The sequence below is a fragment of the Bombina bombina genome, chromosome 1, assembly GCF_027579735.1.
Source record: "Bombina bombina isolate aBomBom1 chromosome 1, aBomBom1.pri, whole genome shotgun sequence".
In the NCBI taxonomy this organism is placed as follows: Eukaryota; Metazoa; Chordata; class Amphibia; order Anura; family Bombinatoridae; genus Bombina; species Bombina bombina.
The window spans coordinates 1,351,762,243-1,351,773,700 of record NC_069499.1 but is presented as its reverse complement, the minus strand read 5'-3'; the positions used below and the strand labels follow the sequence as shown (position 1 = coordinate 1,351,773,700).

General features: G+C 38.5%; 1 protein-coding gene across 1 annotated transcript in view; it reads left to right on the top strand.

The window, feature by feature from the left end:
• The first annotated feature begins 572 nt into the window (after positions 1 to 572).
• RUSC1 (RUN and SH3 domain containing 1) overlaps positions 573 to 11,458 on the top strand; it is a 46,620-nt gene continuing 35,734 nt past the window's right edge. The window contains exons 1-3 of the mRNA XM_053703226.1: positions 573 to 661; positions 8,536 to 8,598; positions 10,147 to 10,223. Coding sequence (XP_053559201.1) covers positions 8,556 to 8,598; positions 10,147 to 10,223 — 120 coding nt within the window. The 5' untranslated portion in view covers positions 573 to 661; positions 8,536 to 8,555. The remainder of the gene's footprint in view (positions 662 to 8,535; positions 8,599 to 10,146; positions 10,224 to 11,458) is intronic.

Sequence of the window (11,458 nt, the reverse complement as noted above, 5' to 3'; positions counted from 1 at the left end):
AGCAGAATACACAACAGTGCCTAAAACCTACGCACTGAGATGAACATTGTTCCTAAGAAAGAACAGGAATATGCTAATGCATAGTGAAGTATGCTCTACCCAAATCCAGCTGTTATTTACGTCAGCCAAGATTACGTATATTTTACAAATGGCGAAAAGTAGAGCAAGCACTGCAATGCGTTTCAGTCTGTGACGTCACACAACGGTGTCTGTCCTCCTTACACATAAGCAGCATGAGCTGGCACCAGTTGAAGTGAGAGTGCTGCAAATCTATTTCAGGGTACAGGAACAACGATGTATGGTCTGGGATAAATAATTAAAAGCACTGGATGTATTTTAGTCTATTAATAGGCATTAGAGCCAAAATATCAGAGCATCCACCTTAGAAAGGAAATACTTTCCATAAAATGCATTCAGCCAATTTCAACGAGTCCCCTTTTCACTTCCTGATTATTTATATCATTCCCCCTCCTCCCTCTCTTTAGCCATGTGACATACAGGAAAACATAGAGCCTGGTAGCTTACTGATAAACCGTCAAGCTTCTAATAGGATGAAAAGTCATGTGATTCCGTTTAACCAATCACATGTGCCTTATATTACATAGTATTGGATGTCCACAGGGTCCCAGTTCCGCCGTGTGAGGGTCTCCTGGCAAACTTGGTGAGTCACAGAGACAGGACACGCCCCTAAACTAGAACACCGGGCACACCACCGCATTTTAGCAATGCATTGCCTCCAAGTCCAAGAAGAACGGCATTGTAGACCCTGACATTGTTATATAGAATACGGATGTTCATGAGGACACTGAATGTATAAGTGGAATTATTTACAGACATCAGAAACAGCAAAGTCTAGCATCAATTTACTTATCAATAACCTTTATTATTGAAGAACAAACTCAATTCGTTCTCATGTATATAGACACAATCACACGAAATAATGCGTACATATAAAATGTATTAGTGGGATTTGCTACGTTTTGTGACACTACTAATATTTATTTAAAGACAATCTTTTGAAATATATTTTGTTCTCATGATGTCTTAATCATTATAAATTGCATCTGTACAATCAACAGACAGTGTAACTAAAGGTTGAACCTTGGCAGCCCTGGATCATTAGTAGGAAATAAGTTACAATAATTTTATTGTGCCAGAATAACTATAAAAATACATTACACGTTAACATCCCTTTTGTCTAAACAGATCTGGAATGTTAGTGATATTTTAGATGGAGTATAATTTATCAGTTGAAACGAAGATGCGCTATAACTTCATTTTTAATGTAGCGCTAAAATTCAAATTCCCAGAGCTCCGGCCGCCCATTTAAAAAAAGGATTTTTGTTGTTGAGCTGTTTGAACTGTTCTCCAATCAGCACTCTAGACATACGGCACTTTTGTTGTACCTAGAGCGCAGATTGGAGAATATTTAAAACCGTTAGCTCAACATAAATATTACTTTTGAAGTGGGCGACAGAAATTTGAATTTCAATGCTACATTAAAAAGTAAGTTATAGCGCATCTTCATTACAACTGATGAATTAAACTCCATCTAAAATATCGCTTACATTCCGGATCTGTTTATACAAAGGGGAACGTTTACTAGCACTTTAAAGCAATATGAACCCCAAAAATGTATTCTGTGATACAGAGTATACAATTTAAAAAAGTTTCCAATTTACTTCCATCATCGAATTTGCTTTGTTCCCATAATGTTCTGTGTTGAAGAGATACCTAGGTAGGCATCTAGAAAACTACATGGCAGGAAATAGTGCTGCCATCTAGTGTTCTTGCAAATGAATAACATGCTTGCAAAACTGCTGTCATATAGTGCTCTAGAAATGGGCTGGTTCCTAAGCATACATCCCTGATTTTCAATAAAAGATACAAAGAGAACAAAGAACAATTAAAAATAGAAGTACATTACAAAGTTGTTGAAATCGTATGCTCTATCTGAATCATGAAAGAACAATGTTCATATCCCTTTAAAGACTGCTCCATTAGATGTGGTGTCATTTTAAAGGAGATATTGCATGGTTTTTATACATGGTTGGTACAAATAATTTAATCTTTTCAGCAGTTTATAGAAATACTAGTCCTAAAGCCCGTTCACACGGGCCATTTTTTGCAGTACAGTGGTCCCACCCCTTGCGCTCTCTCCCTCCCCCTCTCTTTTGCTCTCTCTCTCTCCCCCCTCTCTTTTGCTCTCTCTCTCCTCTCTCTTTTGAGCTCTCTCCCCCCTCTCTTTTGAGCTCTCTCTCTCCCCCCTCTCTTTTGTGCTCTCTCTCTCCCCCCTCTCTTTTGCTCTCTCGCTCCCCCTCTCTTTTGAGCTCTCTCGCTCCCCCTCTCTTTTGAGCTCTCTCTCTCCCCCCTCTCTTTTGAGCTCTCTCCCCCTCTCTTTTGCGCTCTCTCTCTTCCCCTCTCTTTTGCGCTCTCCCCTCTCTCTTTTGCGCTCTCTCTCTCCCCCCTTTCTTTTGTGCTCTCTCTCTCCCCCTCTCTTTTGCGCTCTCTCTCTCCCCTCTCTTATACGCTCTCTATCTCCCCTCTCTTTTGTGCTCTTCCCCCCTCTCTTTTGCACGCTCTCTCCCCCCTCTTTTGTGCTCTCTCCCCCCTCTCTCTCCCCTCTCTTTTGCTCTCTCTCCCCCTCTCTTTTGCTCTTTCCCCCCTCTCTTTTGCGCTCTCTTTCCCCCTCTCTTTTGCGCTCTCTCTCCCCCCTCTCTTGCGCTCTCTCTCCCCCCTCTCTTTTGCTTTCTCTCTCTCCCCCCTCTCTTTTGCTTTCTCTCTCTCCCCCCCTCCTCTCTCCCCCCTCTCCCCCACCCTCTCTCTCTCTCTCTCTCTCTCTCCCCCCTCTCTCTCTCTCTCTCCCCTCTCTCTCTCTCTCCCCTCTCTCTCTCTCTTCCCCCTCTCTCTCTCTTCCCTCTCTCTCTTCCCCCCCCCTCTCTCTCTCCCCCCCCCTCTCTCTCTCCCCCCCCCTCTCTCCCCCCTCTCTCTCTCCCCCCTCTCTCTCTCCCCCCTCTCTCTCTCTCCCCCCTCTCTCTCGCTCTCTCCCCTCTCTCTCGCTCTCTCCCCTCTATTGCGCGACAGCACCAGACCAGATCTTTTGCGCTCTCTCTCCCCTCTCTCTTTTGCGCTCTCTCTCTCCCCCCTCTCTTTTGCGCTCTCTCCCCCCCCTCTCTCTCTCTCTCTCTCTCCCCTCTCTCTCTCTCTTCCCCCTCTCTCTCTCTCTCTCTCTCTCTCTCTCTCTCTCCCCCCCTCTCTCTCTCTCCCCCCCCTCTCTCTCTCTCTCCCCTCCCTCTCTCTCCCCCTCTCTCTCTCCCCCTCTCTATCTCTCTCCCCTCTATTGCGCGACCGCACCAGACCATGCCCCCTTCACGCCAGACCACGCCCATTCACAGCCATTCATGTCCGGCCATGCCCCTTCACGGCAGTCACGCCCCTGTTCATGCCCGGCTACGCCCACTTTTGCCGTAGATCAGCTAGGGACTCAAAGGCCAGGTGTGTTTGTCCTCCTGCTGTCTTTACTGCGAATGAAAGCTTCGGACAAACACACTTGGCCTTTTATATTATAGGATAAACATTTTCTCCTTTTAATGGGTGGGGGGGTTCTTATGTCCCCCCAACAACAAAACAGGGTTTTATTCACCCATATCTCCCCATAAGTGACAGAAAGGGGCCCCAAAGACCCTGTTAGAGTTCTTTCCTTTCAGTGAGGTATCTCATGCCCCTGTCATTGGTTGGTGACTGATATAAAGTGTTTGATTGTAAAATTTAGAAAATAATGACTTAGGGCCACATTACGAGTGGGGTTTATTGCGGTTATTTTTACGCGTTGGATTTACATGTTGGAATTAAGCGCAATCACGATTTATTCAAGAATGAACTTGTAATACGAGCGGTACACGATGCGCGAAAAAAACTTACTTCTAGCGGAGTTAGCGCGGGAGTGTTGAATAATCTGGCCCTTAATTGGTACACAGTAAAAAAATTACACAAAAAAACATTTTTTTTATTCTGTTACAGCATGTGGGCTTAGACACCTCAGAGATGCACACAATCCCCCAAATTTTACATGTGAGAAACAAGCCAGAGATTGAATGATTACATACATTTACACAATTACACTTAACCAGTACAAAATGGACACAACAATAGAAACACAAGAAAAAGGTTTTATGGTCTATTTATATAAAGGAAACTTTCAAACACTAAGAGGAAGACACATTTTGGAAAACAATTTAATTATGATATTTATTACATTAAAAAAAAAATAGTGACCAAATATATATACCACACTAATCTTCCACTAATGAAAAAAGATTATTATTCAATCAACCTTTTCACTGAGATCCTTATTCCCAAAAGGCATTTAACGATTTATCAAAAAATACCACTATTTAAAGCCAATATTAACATGCCAGCAATTCAAACATTCTATTAATATGGCTATGCTGCATAAACTATGTGTACATCGATGTGTAAATAAAAAAAAAAAAAAGATAGTAATCTCTGCGCTGAAAACAACTAAAAAGCAGATGGTCCCTTTCCCCTAAAGTGTACTAGAAAAATATAAAGTTAACCCTCACATAGAGTGCGGACAACCTAATACCACTGCACAGAATAAACTGCTTAAATTAGTTACTAAGCAGACAGATACGATACTTCAATTATATAAAAAATAATAATAACACATAAAGGTGAACATATAGCACATAATAGCACTACTTAGACAATATACGTTGATCAGGCGTTTATGAAACAAGATAAGTGCAGTATCAGAACACAGCTTTAAAAACAGTTTTAAAATTCAACAATTAAGAACACAATTACGATATAATGGAAATGATCCGATGACGACCGATTATCAATTAAACAAAGGATTCCACATTGATACCACTGGAAGAGGACACCCAGGTAGCTGGAATACAGAAAGATTCCAATCAACAAAACAGAAAAAGAACCAATCGTAAAGTACAAGTTAGACATCTCCCAGGTATGTCAGCAAACAATTCGTACTGGCGTGTCAATACACTTTCAGATCCTCAGACTACGGAACCGTGCAGGGGAAATCTTTACGCGTTTAAGCCCATCCAGGGCCTTTGTCAAGCTGCAGATGATGGTATACGGAAGGTTTAAATACCCGAACCTGTAATTTAATTGGTTCTCTACATTGAATACATTACTGTGCATATTAGAAGACAGATCTAAAGCTAATTACAGCGTAGCAGTCAATGGGGCCTATCTATCAAGCTCCAAACGGAGCTTGACAGCCCGTGTAAATCACCACAATTTAACCCGATCGAGTACGATTGGGTTGATTGACACCCCCCTGCTGGCGGCCTATTGGCCGCGAATCTGCAGGGGGCGGTGTTGCACCAGCAGCTCTTGTGAGCTGCTGGTACAATGCTGAATACGGAGAGCGTATTGCTCTCCGCATTCAGCGAGGTCTTGCGGACCTGATCCGCACTGTCGGATCAGGTCCGCAAGACCTTTGATAAATTGGCCTCAATGTCGTTAAAAAGGGGCAGAACTTTTAAACAATGTATCGTTCATTTAAACAATGTATCGTTCATTTAAACAATGTATCGTTCATTTAAACAATGTATCGTTCATTTAAAAACATATAAATATAATCTAAAGTATTTTATCTGTGAAATTGTTATAAATACTATTTGGACATAAAAAGGTTACAAATACAAACCGGAACAAATTTATTAAATATGAAAAAAGGGATATTTTTAATTATAAAAAGTTAAGAAATGACAAAATGGAAAAAAAAAAGTTCAAATACATAGATCACATATAGGCGAAATAAAATGTATAGTATACAGATTATTATATACTGGTAACAAACGTATTCAGTATAATTTCACATTGTCTCAATCCTAACAGGAACAAATGTGGACCTAAGTATGTAGTGGAACATCCTCATACTAAAGAGTACATATAAAGAAGGAAGGTACAAATAAAGAAATAACCATCACAGTAGTTTCATTTATCTATACCTTCATCATTACTCAATGAATATATATTTAAAGGGACATAATACTCATATGCTAAATCACTTGAAACTGATGCAGTATAACTGTAAAAAGCTGACAGGAAAATATCACCTGAGCTTCTCTATGTAAAAAAGGAAGATATTTTACCTCACAATTTCCTCAGCTCAGCAGAGTAAGTTTTGTGTAAAAAGTTATACTCAGCTGCTCCCAGCTGCAGGTAAACAAATTTAAAAAAATGAAGAAATGAACAGCAGCCAATCAGCATCAGCAGTGCTGAGGTCATGAACTCTTACTGTGATCTCATGAGATTTCACTTAACTCTCATGAGATTTCATAGTAAGCTTCCTTTACCTGATTGGTGAAATAATATGAGAGTGCACGATGCTAGTCCCTTCAGATGTCCCAGGACAGACACACTAAAATGCTGCTTAGAAATCCTTTACAATGGGAGGTGGCTACTGAGGAACTTTTGAGGTAAAATATCTTTCTTTTTTACATAGAGATGTTCAGGTGATATTTTCTAATCAGCTTTTTACAGCTATGCTGCATCACTTTCAAGTGTTTAAACATTTGGGTATTATGGCCCTTTAATCATTAAGATAGCAGCCTATATCAAAATCCAGATTTAAACCCCCTGGTTGTAGAGTATTTAAATCAAAAATCCAATATGTGATTTGTTATACAATGTAGTTGTGGCAAACAATACATGGGTGAGTCGGAAAGACCCCTGCGTGATAGGATTAGGGAACATATTTGGTCAATTCAAAACTTTAATCTAGAAAGGAACAAAGATTTACCTATAGCTAAACATTTTGCATTATGTAACAAATAAGATTTGAATCATTTCTCATGTGTGGGACACAAAGGTAACTGGAGAGGTGAAAACTCACCAAGGGAGCTTCTTAAGAAAGAAACAAAATGGATTTTTGATTTAAATACTCTACAACCAGGGGTTTAAATCTGGATTTTGATATAGGCTGCTATCTTAATGATTAAATATATATTCATTGAGTAATGATGAAGGTATAGATAAATGAAACTACTGTGATGGTTATTTCTTTATTTGTACCTTCCTTCTTTATATGTACTCTTTAGTATGAGGATGTTCCACTAATACTTAGGTCCAGATTTGTTCCTGTTAGGATTGAGACGATGTGAAATTATACTGAATAAGTTTGTTACCAGTATATAATAATATGTATACTATACATTTTATTTCGCCTATATGTGATCTACGTATTTTAATTTATTTTTAATTTTGTCATTTCTTAACTTTTAATAATTAAAAATATCCCGTTTTTTACATATTTAATAAATTTGTTCCGGTTTGTATTTGTAACCTTTTTATGTCCAAATAGTATTTATAACAATTTCACAGATACAATACTTATGATTATATTTATATATGTTTTTAAATGAATGATACATCGTTTAAAAGTTATGCCTCTTTTAAAAGTTTTGCCTCTTTTAACGACATTGACTGCTACGCTGTAATTAGCGTTAGATCTGTCTTCTATTATGCACAGTAATGTCTTCCATGTAGAGAACCAATGAAATTACTGGTTCGGGTATTTAAACCTTCTGTGTACCATCATCTGAAGCTTGACAAAGATCTTGGACGGGCTGAAACGAGTTTTCCCCTACACGGTTCCGTAGTCTGAGGATCTGAAAGTGTATTGACACGCCAGTACCAATTGTTTGCTGACATACCTGGGATATGTCTATCTTGTAACAGATCAAGTACGGAGGAGCTGCCGACGAGAGGGGTTGATCCACACCTGCATCTTAGAACCTTTCCGGTGTAGGTAAAAGTGTACAAATTGGTTCTTTTTTCTGTTTTGTTGATTGGAATCTTTCTGTATTCCAGCTACCTGGGTGTCCGCTTCCAGTGGCATCAGCGTAGAATCCTTTGTTTAATCGATTATCCGTCGTCATCGGATCATTTCCATTATATCTGAATTGTGTTCTTATTGGTTGAATTTTAAAACTGTTTTTAAAGCTGTGTTCTGATACTGCACTTATCTTGTTTCATAACCGCCTGATCAACGTATATTGTCTAAGTAGTGCTATTATGTGCTATATGTTCACCTTTATGTGTTATTAAATAAAAAAAAATGTATAATTGAAGTATCTTATCTGTCTACTTAGTAACTAATTTAAGCGGTTTATTCTGCACAGTGGTATTAGGTTGTCCGCACTCTATGTGAGGGTTAACTTTATATTTTTCTAGTACATTGTAACAACTTCCAAATAGTTTAAAATACCTATCCTAAAACTTCTATAAAAACACAGTAAAATCAGCTTCTGTAATACAATATGCCTGGGGGAGAGAGCAGTCATAGAAGCATGTACTGTATTAATATATAGCTGGTGCAATAGAGGTTTCATTGTAACTCACATATGGTGTTGCCTAGCAGAACAATATTAACTTCTAATGTGCACACAAACAAAGACAGAGTGGTCTGGAGGTGTCCTGTGAGTGCACACTGGCGAAGTGGTCCTGTAAACAATGTAATATTGGTATTCTGTGTTGCAGCTGGACTTGACAAGCTGTTGATGGCAGAAAGAGGAGAAGATCCCTTGCACAAGGAGAAAAAAGGTCAGCTTCTCTCCCTGCATACTCTTGGTCACAAAGCCCCCTTATTGAGTGCTTTATATGTTTTTATCTTTTATGTAATTAATTCTGTTCTGAAAGGGCAAATGGAACACGAGCAAAGAAATGATTTCACATCATAATCGTTTGATAAATATGTCCTAGAGGAGACAAAGTCCTTAATGTGCAGGCCTTAATTTTATCTGATAGCTGTTACTATTGCTAAGCTTAAAATGACACCCAATTTATCAAAACAGAATGAATAAAGGATGAATTGTTCCTTTGAGGATTAGAACCTACAACAATGAGGTATCAACAGTAACTTATTATTATTAATAACAATAAGATTTTGTTTGTGAAGTACCAAGATATTCTGCAGTGCTTTAGAAGTACAATATATTACTAAAAGAATCACGAAAACAAAACCAAAGGTAAAACCTACTGATGCAGAATGGGTTAAATGCTTGTCTTATATATATATATAAAACCATGTTATAAAACCAGTCCAGAATAGAAGGGACTAAGAATTTGTCTGGCAGAAGATAAACTTACTATTTATATTATCATGAAATGTTTTTGACAGGACAGTGATTTAGCAATTTAGCATAGAAATAAGCTGAAAGGAAGGTGAATGAACCATGGAAGTGGTCTGGCTTGATCACAGAAGTATCAGGAAGGACAGTCGCCTCACAAGATAGTGACTTGCTTAGACTATGCCTTGTGAGGTCTTGCAGTGACCCTCTCATGAAAGTGATGTCACAGGACAGTCACCCACTTATGGAAATGGTTTGGAAAGACCTTCGACAAGGGATTAGGTGAAACAATAACCCTCTAGGACGGGGGTGACAATTTGTGCTCATAAATAACTTTTTTTTACAGGAATATAAAGAAACATTAAAGTTATTTAATAAGTTATAATATATACTAATAGGTTTGGTTCCTAATGAATCCATACTATATATCATCAATTATGCTTTAATTGCTGATATATAGTATGGGTTCATTTGAAAAATAATGTAATGTACTACATTTGCAGCCAAAGGAACCAATCATTATTGTGGCTGCCCAGATGATGAGTGACAGTAGATTTGCTTTGAGTACCACCTTGGGCACTCGTGCCTTAGGTTCACCAACCCTACTTTAGAAGAAGCCATCCAGAAAGGCAGTAACATGATCTGGCCTGGAAAGTCAGGGATATTTTTTAAAGAACTTGTCTGCGAGAGCAGTGATTATTTGTCACATTTTCTTCTTTTGTTCATGTTTTTCTTTGCTCAAAATATTTTTGAAGCATCAAACGCCAGAATTTGAGTATCGTTGACTTTAAAAATGTGATTGATCATAATATCTCATAGAATGCACATGAATATAAAACCCTGGAAATGTAATTTGAAACAAATGTTTATTTATACTGCAAAGTAAACAGGAATACATCTATAAACGTATCCTGTAAGGTGTGAACCCATTCTCATGAATACTTGTGAGTGTGCACAACCATGAATGCATCTTCTAAGGCCCTGCGTGTGACAGTCTTTTGTTTCTGTCTGATCATTACAGGTTTGTTAGTTGCAATCAGCTCATCAGTGGATAAAATCATTTGTCATTTCAATACCAGCAGAAACCTGGTGCAGAAGGTGAGCAAAAAGAAAGACTAAAGAGCTGGGATGGGAAGATAATGGCCTCGATCCAATAAAGATTCTGGCAAGATCAGCTCCATTGAGCTGTTTCTGTTTTGCAATCAATAAATTATATAAAGAAAAAAGAAAAAACAACCTTATTAGCTTGAATGTAGTTGTACACAACAGCGAGACAAGATACTTAACATGGGAATCTTGTCTTTTTTACATCCTGCATGATGAGTCACGGTTTAGGTGAAAAATCCCAACCACGCATCAAGAAGGCCTCAGAACATCCTGTTGGTCAACTTTTTTATTGTGCCTTGGAGATCAGAGACATATCACGTTCTATCCAGTGAGACTACATTAACATAACAAAAAAACATGCAAATATATAAAGGGACAGTAAAGACAAAAGTAAATTTAAATGGATTGGATTTATTTCTGTCATCAAGTTTGCTTAGTTCTCCTGGTATACTTTGTTAAAGAGTAATCCTAGGTGAACTCAGGAGTGTGCACGTGTCTTTAGACATCTGGCAGCAGTGTTTGCAACTATGTATAACATTGCTATAAACATTGTTGCAAACACTGCTGACATAGAATGCCACAGACACTTTATGGCATACGTTTTTGCAGTTATGTATAACTGCTATAAGTATCGTTGCAAACACTGCTGCAAAATGTTTAAAGACGCGTGCACTCTCCTGAGCTCACCTAGGATTACTCTTTAATTAAAGAGTATTACCTATATTTAAAAGAACCATTTTGCAAACATGTTTTTAAAGTATTTCTATGAATCAAGCCCAGTATATGAGGGAGAGAAAACATTAAAGGGTAGGGGTTAGCTGGGGTGGAAGTGAAGGGATAGGAAAGATAAAAGGTAAAGAGTGTATGAAAAGAAGGATTGAGACAGGAGGAGGGTAAAGTTTGATACAAATGAAAATGGAGACAGTAGCACTAAAATGCCTTCGGACACAGTAGATAGTATATAGGTATGATATGAGGGAGGAGAGTAAGTATGCAGAAATGTGTGTGGGAGAAAAGAGTTGGTAGAGATGGAAGACAGAGGATTATGTGGTAGATGATTATGGGGTGATGGATTATGGAAGCTTTAATGGAGGTAGAGGGTTGATGGTCCAGTATATAGAGGAGGAACAATTGTTTAGAGGAAAGACTGATACAGTAAAAAGGAGGAAGGAGTAATTATAATGCAATGGGAGGAAACATATAAATATAGATTGTGATTGCAAATA